The 22,001-nt window shown below is 40.8% G+C and overlaps 1 protein-coding gene across 4 annotated transcripts in view; it reads left to right on the top strand.

Moving 5' to 3' along the window:
* LOC124268114 overlaps positions 1–9,580 on the top strand; it is a 97,697-nt gene extending 88,117 nt beyond the window's left edge. For 3 of the 4 annotated variants that reach the window (XM_046703138.1, XM_046703136.1, XM_046703137.1), the window contains one exon: positions 614–1,736. In XM_046703138.1, coding sequence (XP_046559094.1) covers positions 614–1,272 — 659 coding nt within the window. In that variant the 3' untranslated portion in view covers positions 1,273–1,736. Of the gene's footprint in view, positions 1–613; positions 1,737–9,225 lie in introns of those variants that run through there. The other variant, XM_046703140.1, reaches the window with a different exon arrangement.
* Positions 9,581–22,001: the final 12,421 nt, after the last annotated feature.

Genomic DNA, 22,001 nt, shown 5'->3' with positions numbered 1-22,001 from the left:
TCTTTATTACCCGCCCGTGGGAGATACTACGGTGTAATATCTTTACGGCTATATTACGCTAGTGTAATACCGCCAGGCATATGACGTCATAATGGTTTACAGCTATGACGTCACACTGCTTATACCTTTGCCACAATGGTATTAGGCCTTGGTTGACTCGCAGAAAGCTGAGAATCATCACACAGAAGGGCACCTTCTGTAAATTTATGTTGATGAGTAATAAACAGAATACTAAACTCGATTCCGCGAAACACCATTTTTATTAAACTCGTGAAAGATTTAGCATCATACCAAATCATTAACTCGTTTAATAAAAATGGTATTACACGGAATGTCGTTTAGTATCCTGTATATAACAAATAGACTTACCAAAAATGAAACTTGGGTCAGACACACCAAAGGCGGACAGCTTGGAAAATGGTTCACTGACCAAAACTGACCTTTACGCTTTGTTTTGTTATTTTAGATTGTTCTTAAGATTATATTTTGCTCGTTTCTTTGTTGTTTAACGTTGTATTCTGCAATATTCCAGCTATGTGACGGCGGTTTGGAAATATTCAGACAATCCAGTGACTGACATCATGAGCATCTAAACCACATTTATGTTTTACAGGTATACATCTGAAGTATGACACAGATAAAATAAACCTTGACTACGCACACATCAACAGAGAAGGGGACTTAATCAACAGTAGGTCGGACGCCTGGTCTGAATTAAGAGGGAGGCTGACGAATTACCAGGGCGTATGCAGCACTATCTCCCTCCCACATTCTAGATATGTTGACTACTGGGAGACGAAGATAAAGGTCACACTGAACAAAAACTCGCATCGAACGACCACATCCTGGAGGTTGGTGTCTTTGCTGATGACGTGCGGGACATGGATCATTACAAAGCCGGTCGTTCTCCGTGCCTACAGTTTGATAGTCGCCCACTCTCGTTATCGCGAGGGGATATACAGGGAAATCAAGGTGGGTGATGATGATGCGATACATCTATCTAACGCCATGCCCAACGAAACAGGGACACACGACCTACACTACGGTGTTGCCTATGATGACGCCAGGAAGAAGATTGTCTTCATTGATGTGAAGGAGAACGAAGCGATGGGTACATTTGACAGGGTAGACACAAGTCAACCCTTGTGGCCGATGTTCGGGGTTCTTAGCACGCCACTGAGTACCCACTCTGTCATTATGAGACTTGTAGAGGACATCAAAATGACAACAGAGAAGAAAGCAACGATTGTCAAGGCACTGAGGCTTGCTTAAGGTGGTCATGGCGGTGAATGCCAACACACTTGTAGTAGACAACATCACCATGTCGGAGAAGAAATGTCCTGTTATCAAAGACACTGTCATAATGTCATGTTATTATAATCAAGCTTTAGACACGTGTTGTCTAGATGTATAAATATTTCTTACTAAAATGGATTTCCGGTACTCATCGCACCGCTGTCACTGACATGAATGATTGATTTCTCGTGACGTCATTTAATTATATGGATAAACTCCTTCACATGGAAATTGCTTTCGATCGACCGCTTGTAGTATATTGAGATTTTGCATTTTTGGAATCACATAGAAGTAGTGTAACACACCGCTTATGTATGTACTTATGTATCGCATGTGTAACATCTGACCTTTAGCTAAAGAAAAAAAAGGAAAAAAGAGATTTTGCATGTACCATGTACACCTCGTGCTGCCGTTATTAATAAATAGATCTTGTAACACCACCCTCCTTGCATTTGTCGTATTTTTGCGAAGCGAGTGCTCTTATAGCATCAGTGATCAAGTGGTGAGTGAGTGAGTGAGTTTGGTTTTACGTCTCACTCAGCAATATTCCAGCTATATGGCGGCGGTCTGTAAATAATCGAGTCTTGACCAGACAATCCAGTGGTCAACAATCCAGTGGTCAACAGCATGAGCATCGATCTGCGCAATTGGGAACTGATGGTATGTGTCAACCGCCAGCGAGCCTGATGGCCCGATCCCGTTAGTCACCTTTATGACAAGCATGGGTTACAGAAGGTTCAGGGCGGTGGGGTAGCCTGATGGTTAAAGCGTTGAGCTCGTCACGCCGAAGACCCGGGTTCGATTCCCCGCAGGCACAATGTGTTAAGATAGCATTTCGCCTCCTTGATATTGCTGGAATATTACTAAAAGCGGCGTAAAACTAAACTCCAGTCAGTCAGGTCCTGAAGGTTCATTCCAATCCCGACCTTTAGGGGCTGTGATCAAATGGAGTGTACGGGTAAATTTGACAACTAACTTTCAAATTTTATGATTGTTTGTTCGATTATAATTTTATCATACCTATGGATGAATTCTATAGGGAAACGATAATACTATATATTTTAGTTATGATAGCAAAACATTGTGGGGTAGGGAGAAATCAATGTTGCTCATTTTCAAAGGAAAGTAATCGTAATATGAAGCGTTATAAAATCGCGAATACAAACACTTTCTTCTTCAATCTTTATTTATAAATTATATGTTGGGATGTTTAAACTGTCTTTAATATATATAGCATGGCCTATTCTGTGCGGCATACGATTATATCTGTTACCGTCACTGACACATATTATTATAGATGTAATCCTATCTTGGTGATATTTATATACGTTTTGTGTTTCTTTAATCTAAATTGTGATAATGTGATACACGTTAGTTTTCCGAACGCAAAACATATCAACGAAAATACATACATATCTAATATTGTTTTAAGTGTATAGAAGTAAATCCGATTTTCATTGATAGCTGAAATTTTGCGAAGAAAACCCATTCCATTTGCATTAGTTCAGGTAACAATCAATAACAAGCTAGTGTATGTTATTTTATGTGATTGTTTAACAAATATTTCATTACCTAGCTCTTCCCGGAACATTCCCGCATCAGCGATTTGTGTGTTAAGGAAAGTTTTGTGAACTTTATTTCAGTGAAATAGAAGATGTGTTACTAACGTATAGTTTTTTTTCATTTTTCATGATTATCCTGCCAATATTCCATTATGGGAACATGCCTATATTTTGGAACCGTCCGAGATATCACTATGAAATGTTGGATTTTCTTAGTCACGCCGTTATAAAACTCTCCTGTAAAGTTGATGTGTTTCTGACTATGGAATCTAGTACCGGTATGATAAAGGTTAAAATCATGTGACAAGTGTTCCTGAATGCCTTGTCAAAACTGTCCTTGCAACAGGTCATCTGGTTTTAATGGGGGATATCAATATATTAATTCTGTATTTCACTCCTTTGCTATATCTTTCTTTGACATGCCAACATCTGTCAATATCCTACAGCACGTGTCTGGTCCAACTCATCAATCAGGTCATACACTAGACCTAGTCATAACCAAGGATAGTTGTGATATTCAGGATGTCGATGTTAGTGACAAACAGATATCTGATCATTCACATATTCAGTGCTCTGTCAAATTCACTAAACCCAAGAAAGTGAGAAAAGAAATTAGGTACAGGAAGACTTGAAATATAGACGTTATTCAGTTTTCTAACGGCATTGCATCTTTTGAGCTGCTGCAGTGATAAGACTGGTGTGTTAACTGCTTGCTCATCAGGGATATTGGATAAGCATGCTCCTCTGATACCTAGTTCTGTTGCCATGTGTCCTCACGGTGGCTGGTATAACGATTACACCTGCAAGCAGAAATAGATATGCCGTGCAGCTGAAAAACAATGGCGTCGTTCAAAATTGGAAATTCATCGCCAGTTCTCCTAAACAAGGAATAATGTCAATAAAGCTTTAGGAGCAGCCGAACGAGCGTTTGCAGGCACCTCGATAGAACGCAGCTGCAGCAAGTTCGTGGAATTAGATTCCTTTTGAACAGCCTTTTGAAGCGGGATACAAATAACATATGTCAGCTTTTTCCTCGCCAAGATATGGGATATGATGGGTAAGCTCTTCCCTTTTGCTCCTTTACTTTCTTCGTTCGGATAACTGATTCTAAGTTCTAACACTAAATTAGTGGCCTGTCTGTTGGCCTTATTATTAAGTGAGTGACAGTCACATCGTCTATATTTCAGCCACAACGTGACTAGCCATATTATTGATATTCACTGCAAGATGTAGAAATATTGTACTATCATAGTTATGGCTATGTTGATGTTGCAGGATTGATCAATGAATACAACGTTGACGTCACCAATTACGTTCACTTGCTGAAACCAGGCGCCGTTGACACGTCGATGGTCTTGAACTGTACGTTTATAATCTACCCATTCACTACTAAGTCAGAACTTATTGTCACATTCTAGAGGTGGTTTGTGGGGTTCGGCTACCTTAGCCACCCAATGTGTTCCATAGTAGAATGTTCCTTATGGAACGACTGTTAGACTAATTATCGACGTACATGTATCCGGTACTTGTGATATGTTTCTTTTCTGTTTAACGCCGCAGTCGACATATTCCACCAACAGTTTGTAAATAATCGAGTCCAGTGGTCGTTTGCAAGAGCATCGATGCCCGAAATAGGAATGCTGCGATGACAAGTGTCAACCAAGTCAGCGAGCCTGACCACCCGATCCCATAAGTCGCCTCTTACAACAAACACAGGTTTGGTGAGGACCAATTCTAACCCGGATCTTCACGCTTCATGGGTAATATGTCACCTCACTGTTTGTTATTCTGTCTTAAAGGCAGGGACCATTTTCAAGCTGTCCGTCGCTGGTGTGTTCGACTCAAGTTTTATTTTAGACAGGTTTTTTTAAACAGTAGATTAAAATATTAAATTTAGTGGCCGGGACCAATATAGAAGTTCGTAATATCCATTAGTTCGTTATAAGCGTGTTCATTATAAAGTGGTTTACTGCAGAATTTGTGCCTCCAACGTCGAGCATTAGTTGATGACTTAAACGAACATTAACATTTATTCAAACACGCAATTTTAGGAGCGTTTTCATCATGATTTGCACGTTCTTGGCCGGCGCCTTTTCGATTTCATACTTGAACTAGGAAGTTACGTGTCAAACAACACGTTATTGGTTATTCCCTTTCGTACATTCCATGTTAATTTAGTACAATAGTACTAAAATACTAGCAATTCAGTTCCTGTTGGTCATCTTCAGTTTCGTATCAGATGGAAAACAGACAACAGACATCATCACATACCTCAATTATGATGTACCAGAATATTCAGAAGACCATGACATCACTGAATGATACTAAATTAGGTGTTAAAATGCCATGAGCCACATTATAACCTGACATGTTACTATCTCTGACCCGTCTTGTTAGTGCTGACCATCTACTGTACCTCGACGTGTTTGCCCTGTAACTGCAACCTGCTCCCGAATCGAGCAATGCGGTCCTGCGACACAGTGATAAGAATGAGTTGAGTTTTACGCCGGCTTTAGCAATAGTCCAACAATATCACGGCGGTGAACACCACAAATTGGCTTCACACATTGTAACCATGTGGGGAATCAGACCCAGGTCTTCGGCATGACGAGTGAATGTTTTAACACTTGGACCTTCAGACCACTCCCATGAAACGTGTAGAGTAACATCTCTGTGATTCCTGCAGTTTTGCCTAAATTCATATTCACTAATGTCATTAATTAAAAAAGCGTACATGAGATACAGCTACAACATCATGGATAGAATTTTGTTATCTGAGTCAGTGATAACAGATGAGTGTCTTCTTGACTCAGCGCACCTTACATCTCTTTAAACGAACGTAGAAATGTCACCGAAATTAGGAAACACGGCTTCATCCTCACGCCTTACATTCCGAGTTATGAAGGTGATAGTTTCCCAAATACAAGGTCACCCGGGCAACATGTTAGTTTCATCCATGGAGTCAGAGTTAAGGGCCGACTCACCCGATACCCTATCAGGTCTTATGACTATGGCACCAGGCTCCACACTCATCATAGAAGTCGCTCTTGGGGGCGTTATTAAGGGTTCAGGCCTGCAACTTTTACCTGGGGTGACAGTACATTGGGACGACACCGTAATGCGAAGCCCCATGCGTTGCAGTATCATCATACGACGGAGCTCGGACCCCTCACTGAGATTACTGCTCCCCTCAATAGAACTCCCGTGGGTTAGTATAGACCAGAAGTTACCTATTGACCTTTCCCGTATCTTCCTATGCGAGAATCTAAACCTTATAAGCCTCAAGTACATTGATCGCCTATTAAATAAAGCCCAATTAGAAAATATCTCATAAGATATATTATATGCACACAGAATGGGTCTGTACCCAGTCGTAGAGGAAGTCGCGAAGACACTGGAAACCGTAGACGGGTTCCGCTTGAGACAGTTATGCGACATAAAAATCAACTAGAACAAGACCGCGACAGACGGGCGCAGCATTGTACAAGAAGTACCATAGAGCTTTCAATGTCGTGGCCGGGGCCTATACCACCCTAATGGCAACCAGCATGGGGTTAGGGGCTGTAGGTGTGGGGTTGTTAATTGCACCATCGTAGCCGCACCCGCAGTGCTAGGCATCGAAATAACAGCTGGGGTCTCAGGGTTTGCTGGAATGATCTTTAAGTTTGTGTCACGCAGGCTGCATCGTAAGGCATTGAAACACGACGAGATCAGGATCCTAGCCGATGCAAAGTTAAACACCATAGACGACCATATTTCCACCGCTCTCACTGACAATAAAATCTCAGAGTAAGAGTTTCGTTTGGTCCTCTCTGAAAATATCACGAAATGAAACGAGGATTCGAACCAAGTCTCGTAAGACTGCCGTCACCGAAGACGAGAAAAAAAGGTAACATAGAACAGGGGATACAACAAGCCCAGCAAGCCTTCATTACGAAAACCAAAGAAATCATAGGAGATTCACGTTAAACTGTTTTGCTGAGATCAACATCACGTAGGGCAGCCACGGGCCGCCGTCAGAGAGGAATCACGGCACAATGTTACCCCCACAATGTTACCCCCACAATGTTACCCCACAATGTTACTCCCACAATGTTACCCCACAATGTTACCCCACAATATTACCCCCACAATGTTACCCCACACAATGTTACCCCACAATGTTACTCCCCACAATAATGTTACCCCACAATGTTACCCCCCACAATGTTACCCCACAATATTACCCCACAATGTTACTCCCACAATGTTACCCCCACAATGTTACCCCACACAATGTTACCCCACAATGTTACTCCACAAATGTTACCCCACAATGTTACCCCAAACCAAAATATTTAACATGGCGAGTGATCCCAATAGTATCCTGTCACATTAAACTGTTTCCTGTCAACACGACATAGTGTCACGTGATCAGGAAAGTGTTGGTTCATTGATCATAGTGACCAGGAAGTTTCCTGAGAACTCAAACATGGTATATACAATAACGGAGAGCCTGACAAAAGCTTTATTTCATAAAAGAAGCTTTAGAGAGGCTTTGTTGGACTGGGGTACGAGATCAAGCACCGGTAGATATTGACACAATGCCATTGTCTTGTCAGCCGAGTTGTATCAGATAATTAAAAGCACGTACTTTATAAACGGTAACACTTGCTCATAATATGTTGGAATTTTACGGTCGAGATTTCTTATGGATGTCCCATTATCGCTGATGGGGCGCAAAGCACCAATTATTCATTCATTCTTAAGGGGTGTATTTACATCATGGTGTTGTTGTTTCAGACAAGGAAACTCAAACTGAACATGACTTCATAGCTGAGATGGAAATCAAATAGAAGAACGTGAGTTTGGTAATTAAAATAATATACATAACTCACTGACTTACTCATTCAGTTATTTTGGGAGTATTCGTTGACAACGAAGAGGGGCACAATTTATAGATAACACTTTTATAGTGACTACACATCGTAGGCCGTTATAAGGTTGTCAGACCATTGTAAAGCAATCCAGAAACAACGCTGTGCCAGTAGATGGAAATATATACGGCATATTCGGTACATTGTATGTTCTTTTCCGAGTTAAGTTTAAAATATTTAGATATTTGTACATACCTATCGCCTACCTCCCCATATGTCCCGACATACATACTTACAGACAATAATGTCTGATTAAGGGTTATCTTTTCAGAGCATCGATGAGAACGAAAACATCGTGAAGAGAGCCTCAGAAACCACCCATTTCCTGCTTGGTAAAGTCCAGTCACCTTTGTTCCTTTACTTTCTTCGTTCAGATAACTGGAGTCCAGGTTCTAACACTTCAAAATGTTGGCGTGTGTTGGCTTTATTATTGACACTCACTACAAGATATAAAAATGTTGTTTTATCAAAGTGATGGCAATGTTGATGTTGCAGGAATGATGAATGATGTCCACCTGCTGAAACCAGACGCCTTGGACAAGTCGATGGTGCTGAAGTGTACGTTCATAATCTACCCATTTACCATCTATGCTTACACTACAGCCTCGAACCTATTGTCACATCATGGATGTGATTTGGGGAGCTTAAAGGCTACATTAGCCACCCAGTGTATTCTGTTCTAGAATGTTTTGGAACAACTGTTTGGCTAATGATCGACGTACACAGTGTTTGTTTGTTTGGTGTTTAACGGCGCAATCGGCAATATTCCAGCTATATGGCGGCGGTCTGCAAATACTCGAGTCTGGACCAGACAAACCCAGAGATGGACAGCATGAGCATCCATCTACGCAATTGTGATACGATTACACATACGTGGCAACCAAGCGAGCCTGACAACCCGATTCCGTTAGTTTTCTCTTACGACAAGCACAGTTTGCTGAACACAAATTCTGATCCCGATGTCAATGCTGACTATATTTGGGATACAGCAACATCATCCTAGAGAGAATTTGTCTTCTGAATCGGTGACACCTGATTAGTGTTTGCTGGACTGGTCACTTGTTGTACCTTCTGTCAGAATGTTACACTCAGTAGATACGATGTTTATGTGACAGGGCGTGAAATGATATACATATGACATTTTTCGCTTTGTCAGCTTCCTGTGGCCATGTGGACGAGCCATCCGACTTCCAATCAAAAAGGTCCATGGTTTGAATCCCATCACGGGATACGGTAGTTTTATGGCCTGTGCATAACAATCAGTGATCAAAACTGACCTTCACGTTGTTGTGTTTTTAATCATTTTGTTCTTAAAGCTTATCTTGTACTCGTTTGTTCGTTGTTAAACGTTGCATTCAGGAATATTCAGATATGTGACGGCGGTTCAGAAATTATTCAGACAACCCAGTGATTGACAACATGAGCATCTAATTCACGTTTATGTGTTGTAGGTATACATCTGAAGTATGACACAGATAAAATAAACCTTGACTACAGCCACATCAACACAGAAGGAGACTTGATCAACAGCAAGTCTGAAACCTGGTTTGCAGGAAAGGGAGGTTGAAGAACTACTGGGGCACATGCAGCACTATCCCCTCCCCTTGACTGATTGTCCCAGTACTGGGAGACGGAGACCAGGGTCAGACTGGACATAACACTCACAAGCAGGTGTCTCATCCTGGAGGTTGGTGTCTGTGCTGAGGGAGAGAGGGACATGACTCTCTACGTAGCCGACCGTCCCCATGCCTACAGTTTGACCGTCGGCCACTGTACTACTCATGGCGAAGGGATATGTAGGATAACCTCGAAGGAGGGAAAGGTTGTGTTACATGTACCTGACATCATCCCCTTTAACACAGCCGGGGCATCACACACACTACACTACGGTGTTGTATATGGTGACGCCAGGAAGAAGATTGTCTTCATTGATGTGAAGGAGAACAAAGTGATGTCGACGTTAGGCAATGTAGACTCCAGTCAGCCCTTGTGGCCGATGTTGGGGAATATATAGCCCATCTCTCCTCACTGTCAGCATGAGACTTGTGGTGGGCAGTGACATCAACATGACGGAGGAAAAAAGCCATGACTGTCAAGGCGCTGTCCTGATGTGGCATGCTAAAGGCGGGCATGGTGGTGATTATGATCACCCAGATACGTATGTATCAACATGACGGAAAAGAAGAAAGCTCTAGTTCTAAGACACTGTCATGATGCCATGTTACGACACCGGCGGCATGGTCGTGAGTAGGAATACATGGACATATGTACCAACGATATCAACATGACGGGGTAGAAGAAGCTCTAGTTATAAGACACTGTCATGATGCAATGTTATGACACCGGCAGCCATGGTGGTGAGCAGGAACACACAGAGATATCCAGCTCGTGGTGTAGGGAATGTATTGAATAGGGCAGCATGTACATGTATTGAGACGCCAACATGTTTTTAGAGGCTAACATGTATTGAGGCGCCAAACATGTTTTGAGAGCCGAGCATATATTGTGGCTATAACATGTTTCGAGAAGCTAACATATATTGAGGCTTCAACATGTTTTGAGAAGCCAACATGTATTGAGGCTCCAACATGTTTGAGAAGCCAACATGTATTGAGCCTCCAACATGTTTTGAGAAGCTAACATATATATTGAGGCTTCAACATGTTTTGAGAAGCCAACATGTATTGAGGGGCTCCAACATGTTTTGAGAAGCTAACATATATTGAGGCTTCAACATGTTTTGAGAAGCCAACATGTATTGAGGCTCCAACATGTTTTGAGAAGCTAACATATATTTAGGCTTCAACATGTTTTGAGAAGCCAACATGTATTGAGGCTCCAACATGTTTTTGAGAAGCTAACATATATTGAGGCTTCAACATGTTTTGAGAAGCCAACATGTATTGAGGCTCCAACATGTTTTGAGAAGCCAACATGTATTGAGGCTTCAACATGTTTTGAGAAGCCAACATGTATTGAGGCTCCAACATGTTTCGGGAGGCCAACGTGTATTGAGTCTCCAACATGTCTTGAGGGGCCAACATGTTTTGGAAAGAGTTCCGCCTGTTTTATAAGGTACTTTTCATTACTTGCGTATCTTTGTATTTATTGAAAACATTAGATGGGGGTACGTAAGGAGCTCTAACCCATGTTTTGAGAGACCAACATGTTTTGAGTCTCCAACATTTTAAAAAGGCCAGCGTGTATTGAGACTCCAAAATGCTTTGAAAGGCCAACGTGTATTGAGGCTCAAACATGTGTTGAGGGGCTAACGTGAATAAAGGCTCCAATATGTGTTAAGAACCACTAAACTTTGTTTTTGTTACTCTTTTAACCATTACATATGAAAGATTTGTAGTTAGTCTTATGCGGAACACCAAATTTATTCTTTAAAACTTGTGGTTAATTAATACCGAGCGATTAAAAGTGGCCAAAAGTCGCCTGCTTCCCCCTCGCCCGCCAACGAAACCACAGACAGGTTACGTAACTCTGTTGCCAGAGCACTGCAGTGACGTCATATGAGGAACGATTTTCAGTTGGTTGTATAGAAAATGTGTAGCACGCTCATCATTTTGATGATTTCTCGACATCAACGACGACATGCCGAATCGTTGCTTTGTCGTCAATTGCTCCTAGGGGTCGGGTGATGGTGTCCCCATGCACAGATTTCCACAGGACCCCGCAGTTCGTGCTAAATGGGTAATGTTTGTGAGTGCGAAGCGAGCGTTGTGGAAGCCTGAAACGATATCTTACTTGTGTTCAGATCGCTTCACGGAAGTTAAAGAATCAAAACTACTTACTAGTTGTAGTAAAATATGCATATGATTGATGACCATAAAGATTTTCTATGACACAACTTGTAACATAACGATTTCTTCCTCGGAAGTGAGGTTGTGGTCGAAGTAACAATAATATTGTAAAGTAGTATTATATTGACACCCACCTCGCTGCCACGAGAGAAATTGTTATGTTATATACGCTTTTAGTCATGAAAAATCCTATTGGCCATCAATAAAATATTATATTTTACTACCAGTAGAAAGTAGTTTTGATACTGTAACTCGGTGAAAACAAACCTAAATACCATTTATCCTCAGACTGGCGGATGTTCCCCGACAGGGCGCCGCCATTTTAAAAATAAAACAATCTGTTAGAATTAATGAGATTATAGTTTGTATTCATCAAGTTAGAAAATCAAGACTACTTTCTACTCGTAGTTAAATATGTATTGGAATCATAACCAAACGGATTTTGCATGACACAACTTATAACATAACGATTTCTTCCACGGAAGCGAGGTGGGGGTCGAAGTCACAATACTGCGCGATAAATTTATTGCTACATTCCCATGGTTAATGTCCACTCACCAGTATGTAGATACTAGTCAATGTGCGTCTTTATATTTGGTCTTATAATCCTAATTAGTTTATTATCATACTTGTATGCATTTTGAAACTAAATAAAAAGCAGACGATCTGCTGATACTTATAGTGAATTTATAACAGAACTGTAATATCTAGACATTTTATAGTTTGCCAATGTGAATCATAATTCACACACACACCCTAGTGCATGTTGTCTGTCTCATTACACTTCACGGCGAAAACAATGATTCTGTTGAATGCTACGACAAATGAATAAAAAACAAAATGCAAATATTAAAATTAAAAACAGATTAAAGTTATAGGAACAATATCAGGCCATTACCTTGTTCGAGGAATGTATCCATCAATATCCACAAAACTGTTCCAAATGATGTGTCTTTTAACAGTTTAATATACGAAAATTGATAAATCTTTTCAGGTATTGGTGTATAGTCTCATTGGTCACCCAAGATAGCACACCTGGCAACTAATTGCATAATGTCCGCCTTTCTTTAAAAACAGTAATTTAGTTAGCCAATAATGGGCAATCAATCAATGTATTGCCGGTTAATCCTTTGAAAGAAGGACGTTGTTTTTACGCAGACACCGACACGACAGAGTGTATTCAGTATAGATTAGTAAATCTACAAACATAAACACTACCTTTGACAATTCCGCTGTGTAAGATAAAAGTAATTAATCAATCAGCGTGTTATCGGTTAATCCTTTGATCGATGTTTATAATGTTGAATATTTACTCCAGACACAAGAAATGCCAAATGGGAACCTTTGTCGGTAATTTAAATTGTGTTACCACTAATTATACCTGTTATAAATTCATTAACTGACCATCAAGTGAATGATGACAAATAACATGTGTAGGTTTATACCACCTAACACGGGTTACAACAAGGGAGTATTAATTGCTGTATTGCATGTGAAACTTATGGGCCGACACTGTTTTGAGAATACAAACAGATTTTTACATGACATGATTAAATATCGAGGTATAAAAACACACAGAAATAGGGATCAATTTGGATCAGTCATTAAACAAATAGGGCCTAACGACACCAATCGATTTTGACAGAATCGTCTATGAAAACAAGTTGTAACTCGGAAACTAGGTAAAGCAAGAAACAAAATTAAATGACAGTAGATTGTGAGAACATATAGCTTTCATTTTCCACAACAATTGTCACGATTTCAGGTTTATACAAGCCTGTAAACAAGATAATTTAACCCTAAAATGTAGATGAATTCTGCACCGGCCCTCAAGCTATTCCTCATATGACGTCACAGAGTCGCACCGCTCTGATTGGTTGAAATTTCGTTCGCGGGTGAGAATTGTGCACTGTTGTCAAAAGGTCGATTTAAGTCAATTAAAGGTCGAAATGAGTAGTTTTAATGACGGGGTTTCATTTTATAACGATGCCAGTTAGTGATTTATGTATTTTTACCCCTAGGGTTTATGTGACCTTTAAGAGGCCAACGTGTATTGAGTCTCCAACATGTGTTGAGGCGGCGCCAACATGTTTTTGAGGCAAACATGTAGCCAAGGTGTATTGAGGCTCCAACATGTTTTGAGGAAGCCAAGGTGTATTGAGGCGCCAACATGTTTTGAGAGGCCAACGTGTATTAAGGCCCCAACATGTTTTGAGAGAGACCAACGTGTATTGAGGTGCCAACATGTTTTGAGGAGGCCAACATGTAGCCAACGTGTATTGAGGTTCCACCATGTTCTGAGAGGCCAACGTGTTTTGAGGCTCAACATGTTTTGAGAGGCCAACGTGTATTAAGGCTCCAACATGTTTTGAGAGACCAACGTGTATTGAGGTGCCAACATGTTTTGAGAGGCCAACATGTAGCCAACGTGTATTGAGGCTGCACCATGTTTTTTGAGAGGCCAACGTGTTTTGAGGATCCAACATGTGTTAGGGGGCCAACATGTACTGAGGGGCAGAGGGGATATGTATTGAGGCTCCAACATGTCTTGAGGGGCCAACATGTGTTGAGTGGCCAACATGTACTGAGGGGCAGAGGGATATGTATTGAGGATCCAACATCTTTTTGGAGTCAGTATGTATGGAGGCTCCAGGGACGATGGAGAAACGTACCGTACATATACCCATGACCAATCAGTTTCTTTCTCAGCAATGAATCATTCTTAAAACAGTTTGTGAATTCATACTTTACAGAAAACGGTGGTTTAAGTATTTGGATAACGAATTTCTAACCCGAGTATTCTGTCATCTCTATTATATGTTCTGTGATGGTCATGGGCGGATCCCGAAATTTTTGAAAGGAGGGGATCAGGGGGTTCAAACCCTGAACCCCTCATTAATCTCCGCCAATTTTGAAAAGGGGGTGGGGGCTTCGACCCCCTCTGGATCCGCCGATGGTGATAGTATATAATACCATACTATCAGACTTGCCCTGTAAGATTTACAATATTGTCATTCTGAGTAAACGTTTCAAAGTTCAAATATTTATTTTCTCAGAGACAGAAATATATTAAACTTCATCACAAATGATTTATTTCAGTATATATATTTTGTACATTAAAATACAAATGACATTCACTGTTTCACCACTTGCATTCAGTCTTTCAATCAGCCTAGTTTAACTGCAAATATAATACTTTTATGCTTTCACAGGGATCAAATTACACATATAGCTCAATGATGACCAAGACAAGTTCCTTAAAGCGAGGGGTGGTGGGGAAGCCTAGAGGTTAAAGTGTTTTCTCGTCACACCAAAGTGAGTGGAGTGAGTTTAGTTTTACGCCACTTTTAGCAATATTCCAGCTATATCACGGCGGGGACACCAGAAATGGGCTTTACATATTGTACCCATGAGGGGAATCAGACCCAGGTCTTCGGTGTGACACGAACGCTTTATCCACTACGCTACCCCCACCGTCCCTCACACCAAAGAACCAAGTTCCATTTCCTACATGCATACAATGGACGAAGCCTATTTCTGGTGTCCTACGCCGGGATATTGCTGGAATATTACGTATTGCAACAGTTGGGATTTCACTTGGCCTGAAACCGTGTGTTGTGGCGCCTAGTAGATATCACCTGGGTAAGACACATGAGTGACAGCTGTCATGTGTGAGTGAGGATATGGAGTGTGCTTCAGTCGCTGTACAGTGTGGTCCTCCCAGTGCCATCATCATGTCCACCACACGAGGCCCTTCCTGAAAACAAACAACCACAAATATCATCTGTGTTTCAGAGTCATTTGATATTTAACACCACAGTGGCATTGTTTCAGCATACATACGTACATTCGTTACAAAATTACAAGCGCGCACATGCACGCGTGCAGCCCCTCCCACACACACACACACACACACACACACATAAAATTGGTCTTCAGCAACCCCATGCTTGTCTTAAGAGGCGACTAACAGGATCTGGTGGTCAGGGGATCTGGTGGTCAGGCTCGCTGATTTGCTTGACGCATGTCATCACATCCCAAATGAGCACATCAATGCTAATGCTGTTGATCACTGGATTGTCTGGTCCAGACACGATTATTTACAGACCGCCGCCATATAGGTGACATACATATAAATACATATACATGGTACATTCGTAAATGCATACATAGGTACCTACGTACGTACATATTTACACCCATCCTCGCACGCTTTTGCACTTTCATACCTATGCTCCTTCATACATGCATACATACACAAATTTACATACATGCATACATTTCATACCTATGTTTGTATGTACATGTATATAATGCATACATATATTTTACTGTACTTTACAAAGATTGTGCAATCCTAAATATAACATATGTTACATTTGACCACTTTCTAAATGGCATTGTGTATTTCATAACCTTCGGCCGTGGCAGCCGTGCCAATCAACACTTATCAGAGGGGTACACAAAGTCCGCAGTCTAGACTACCAGTTGTCCGACTTCCATTTTTTGTGTAAACCGCGGTGGCTGAGCGTAATAGGCGTCTGACTTTGTGTGCTGCCGATTAGGTGCCTAACTCTGAGGGTGTGGGTTCGAGTCCTGGATGGGACTAAACCCAAAAGAAGTACTAGAATCTGTACTTTACAAAGAAAGTGTAATGCCAAATATAACATATGTTACAAACATATAACTGTATACACACCCACAAGCACTCCCACACAATCTATCGGGAACCAAAGCTAGGGTGGGTATCAGTGTAACTTTCGCCACCTTGTCTTGAATCGAACCAGGGTCTTCAGGTGACGAGTAGACGCTTTACCCATTAGGCCATCCCACCGCCTCATTTCAAAGTAAAACAACTAATGATTGTGATGAAAAAAATATACATTAATCCAATCTCTTCTCGCATGAAATGTAATTACCTTCAAACCACTGAGTGCCTGCCTCAGACTATGCATGACGGGTTTAACAGAATGACCTTCACCTTGCGCCAGCTCCTACAGCTCCTTCTGGAGCTGATCAGCATCAAAGCCACGAATCACAGACAGCCTGCGACAGCAACTCTCCAACAAGTGTGCAACATCGATGGACGCACTCTTCAAATCCTGAACAGTCTCCCTCTGTGGAGCACTCCATAGAAATCTCCAGTCTGATTTCAGAAGATCCTTCGGTTTCAGAATCCTGCCCTGAAACACATATCACTGTCAGGGAACTGAACCATATACCAGGTAATTATTCTTTTAAAATACAGTCGAACACCGCTATATCAAAGTTGACGGAACCAAATAAATACTTCGTGTCCACAGTATTATGCAGTACTGGGGGTTCAGTTTTGCACTGGCATGTGGACAAGATGGCCACCTCTACATGAAATCTGTGTACAGTATAACCAGAAATTATTGAGAATTATTAAAATCTACATATTTTAGATATTTAAATACTTACCTTTCCTCCAGGTAATGTGCATATTACCTTTGCTTATCCGATACAAAGATTGGAAACGTGATCGATAAAGTATCCTTGTTGAATGCTGTCATGAAACTGGTGACGTGTCGATCTCACCCGGCGAGCGGAAGCACGCCCCCAATCAAAAGGCATGACAGCGAGAACACGTCACTTTATCCGAATCCTGGAGTCCGAGGCGGAGTCCAGAGCGGGGAAGGAGATGATCCATCGTAGGGAGGGCGTAAAGACGCGCAATATGGTAAAGTGAAGTATTTTTAAATATCTATAATATTTAGATTTTAATAAGTTCTTTCTTTACCTTACCTCATGGTAATGTGCATGTTGATCCGACAGAAGGCAGGAGGGGTCGGACGCCGGCGAGGACCAGCCAAAACTATCAGAGCTTCAAAGTTTCCCCATGGTAACAGACAACCAGATTTAGAGACATTTTTTTTACGGCACGAGGTGAAGGGAGGTACCAAAGGCCTCATGTCTGATTCAAGTATGAAGACAACTAAGACGAACAATAGTTCCGGTTGCGAAAAAACATTAAACCCAGCGCTAATATTGTTTCGAAGTGTTTAAACACCTTGTCGTTTCTCAACGTTGCGGCATCCAACGCTGAAAAGGGCACATTTGTTCGTTTATTTGAATCGACATTTACCAATCGAGGGAGCCAAATGACAGACACAGGGTTCTTTCGGAAAGCTGACATCTGATTGGCTCAATAAAACCACAAATCCTTCACTTTACTTATTATCTATGGCAATATGCAATCCGATTTTAGGCACATTAATTTACGACCCGAGTGAAGGAGGTACGAAGGGCCTCATGTCTGATTCAAGTATGAAGACAACCAAGATAACCGATAGTTCCGATTGCGAAACAATACAACCCACGCTGATATAGTCTTGAAATGTTTACACATCTTTGTTGTTTATCAAACGAAACAATACAACCCACGCTGATATAGTCTTGAAATGTTTACACATCTTCTTGTTTATCAAACGAAACAATACAACCCACGCTGATATAGTCTTGAAATGTTTACACACCTTCTTGTTTATCAAGCGAAACAATACAACCCACGCTGATATAGTCTTGAAATGTTTACACATCTTCTTGTTTATCAAACGAAACAATACAACCCACGCTGATATAGTCTTGAAATGTTTACACACCTTCTTGTTTATCAAGCGAAACAATACAACCCACGCTGATATAGTCTTGAAATGTTGACACATCTTCTTGTTTATCAAACGAAACAATACAACCCACGCTGATATAGTCTTGAAATGTTTACACACCTTCTTGTTTATCAAGCGAAACAATACAACCCACGCTGATATAGTCTTGAAATGTTGACACATCTTCTTGTTTATCAAACGAAACAATACAACCCACGCTGATATAGTCTTGAAATGTTTACATATCTTGTTGTTTATCAAACGAAACAATACAACCCACGCTGATATAGTCTTGAAATGTTTACCCATCTTGTTGTTTATCAAGCGAAACAATACAACCCACGCTTATATAGTCTTGAAATGTTTACACATCTTCTTGTTTATCAAGCGAAACAATACAACCCACGCTGATATAGTCTTGAAATGTTTACACACCTTGTTGTTTATCAAGCGAAACAATACAACCCACGCTGATATAGTCTTGAAATGTTGACACATCTTCTTGTTTATCAAAGCGAAACAATACAACCCACGCTGATATAGTCTTGAAATGTTTACACATCTTGTTGTTTATCAAACGAAACAATACAACCCACGCTGATATAGTCTTGAAATGTTTACATCTTCTTGTTTATCAAGCGAAACAATACAACCCACGCTGATATAGTCTTGAAATGTTTACACATCTTCTTGTTTATCAAACGAAACAATATAACCCACGCTGATATAGTCTTGAAATGTTTACACACCTTCTTGTTTATCAAGCGAAACAATACAACCCACGCTGATATAGTCTTGAAATGTTTACACATCTTGTTGTTTATCAAGCGAAACAATACAACCAACGCTGATATAGTCTTGAAATGTTCACACATCTTGTTGTTTATCAAACGAAACAATACAACCCACGCTGATATAGTCTTAATCAAACGAAACAATATATAACCCACGCTGATATAGTCTTGAAATGTTTACATCTTCTTGTTTATCAAGCGAAACAATACAACCCACGCTGATATAGTCTTGAAATGTTTACACATCTTCTTGTTTATCAAACGAAACAATATAACCCACGCTGATATAGTCTTGAAATGTTTACACACCTTCTTGTTTATCAAACGAAACAATACAACCCACGCTGATATAGTCTTGGAAATGTTTACACATCTTCTTGTTTATCAAGCGAAACAATACAACCCACGCTGATGTAGTCTTGAAATGTTTACACATCTTCTTGTTTATCAAACGAAACAATACAACCCACGCTGATATAGTCTTGAAATGTTTACACATCCTGTTGTTTATCAAGCGAAACAATACAACCCACGCTGATATAGTCTTGAAATGTTTACACATCTTGTTGTTTATCAACGTTGTGATAACCGCACTCAAAAGGATACATTTGTGTTCTGTGATATTTTCCTTTTGTTTAAATTGAAAGTTTCCAATCATGGTGCCAAATGACAGACAGGGGATTGTTTTAAACTTCTGACGTCTGATTGGCTCAAGAAACCACACATTCTTCACCTATTTTCCATGGTAACAGACAACCAGATTTCAGACATTTTAAATTACGACTCAAGTGAAGTAGGTATCAAGGGTCTCATGTCAGATTCAAGTTGGAGGACAAGCAAGACGAACGACAGTTCCGATTGTGAAGCAATATAGCCCACGCTGATATATTGGTTCTGAAGCGTTTAAACACCTTGTCGTGTCTTAACGTTGTGGCATCTAATACTGTTTTCTGTGACGTTTTCCATTTTTTAATCAACATTGTTCATAGCATAGGTTCAGACAGATTGTTTCAGAACATATATGTGAACACCAGTTGCACTAGATTTGGTTTGGTTAATTACGAAATATTCCAGCAATATCACATCGATTCTACGTGACCAGTGATTGATATTATGAGAAATAGCTCATGACGTCAGGGAAGATGTGACACAATCTGCAAAGTCAACAAGCATGGCCATTTGAGCCATCTAGATGTCTCTTGCGAGAAGCAATTTCTTTTAAATATTTTTGAGCCAACCTTACTCTCGAGGTAATTCAGAACAATGATTTCACCAATTGGTGTAAGTAGCCAAATCCAATCGATGTAAATACTATTTCCTCTCTCTCTAATTATATACCAAGCTGGGCACACAAAATACATACTCACGAATTGTCAGAAGCCATCAACAACCCATTAAAATATGAATTTGGTGATTGCTATACATCATATCCTGGCACCACCAAGAGTCGCAACTTCGCCAACCCAACGCTAAACCCTCATCTACTTTGCAACCTACCCGTGAAGGTCCAAGTTAGAATATTGGCCTTCAGTAACCCATGCTTGTCGTACCCGTGAAGGTCCGGGTTAGAATCCTGGGCCTAGATTTTCGAAGCTCTCTTAGCGCTAAGATACTCGTAAGTGCCATACATTAACATTAACTTACGACAGTATTAGCGCTAAGAGAGCTTCGAAAATCTAAGCCCTAGCCTTCAGTAACCCATGCTTGTCGTACCCCGTGAAGGTCCGGGTTAGAATATTGGCCTTCAATAACCCATGCTTGTCTCCACCCGTGAAGGTCCGGGTTAGAATATTGGCCTTCAATAACCCATGCTTGTTGTAAGAGGCGACTAACGGGATTGGGCGGTCAGGTTCGCTGACTTGGTTGACACATGTCATCAGTTCCCAAATGCGCAGATCGATGCTCATGCTGTTGATCACTGGATTGTCTGGTCCAGATTCGATTATTTACAGACCCCCGCCATATAGCTGGAACATGGCTGAGTGCCGCGTAAACCTAAATTCACTAACTCACTCACTTTGCAACCTTCCCTGCCAAACAAAGGAATGCGATTGTCTACATGTTTGATCTATTCATTCGTTGCGTTTTAATATTCCTGGTGTTGTACTGAGATGAAATTACATCGTCCATGTTGGGTTGGGTTTTCACGTTAATCACTTTGAAAAAACCGTGTGTGGCGGTGTAAAAAATTGACGCTATGAACCCGTCTTACCCAAGCATGAACACAAATTGTACCAGGAGAAAGCATTAATGTAATTTCAAATCAATTTGCTAATTACTATCATCCAGCTGAACTTCCTGAAAGGAGTAGCTATTTGAAGTGAATCGCAAGACGCAGCTCGAGATTGTTGTTGACTTTGCCGATATGATGCTGTGGTGCCAAGGTGCATGAATGGTTCCCTGTGTTTACAGAGTAGATGATAAACGTCATAGCTCAACATGGTTCCCTGTGTTTACAGAGTAAATGATAAACGTCATAGCTCAACATGGTTCCCTGTGTTTTACAGAGCAGATGATAAACGTCATAGCTCAACATGGTTCCCCTGTGTTTACAGAGTAGATGATAAACGTCATAGCTCAACATGGTTCCCTGTGTTTACAGAGTAGATGATAAACGTCATAGCTCAACATGGGTTCCCTGTGTTTTACAGAGTAGATGATAAACGTCATAGCTCAACATGGTTCCCTGTGTTTACAGAGTAGATGATAAACGTCATGAAGCTCAACATGGTTCCCTGTGTTTTACAGAGTAGATGATAAACGTCATAGCTCAACATGGTTCCCTGTGTTTACAGAGTAGATGATAAACGTCATAGCTCAACATGGTTCCCTGTGTTTACAGAGTAGATGATAAACGTCATAGCTCAACATGGTTCCCTGTGTTTACAGAGTAGATGATGATAAACGTCATAGCTCAACATGGTTCCCTGTGTTTACAGAGTAGATGATAAACGTCATAGCTCAACATGGTTCCTTGTGTTTACAGAGTAGATGA

This window comes from Haliotis rubra, unplaced genomic scaffold, assembly GCF_003918875.1.
Source record: "Haliotis rubra isolate DU_JTF1 unplaced genomic scaffold, ASM391887v1 Scf1360, whole genome shotgun sequence".
In the NCBI taxonomy this organism is placed as follows: domain Eukaryota; kingdom Metazoa; phylum Mollusca; class Gastropoda; order Lepetellida; family Haliotidae; genus Haliotis; species Haliotis rubra.
This window is presented reverse-complemented; position numbering and strand designations above follow the sequence as displayed.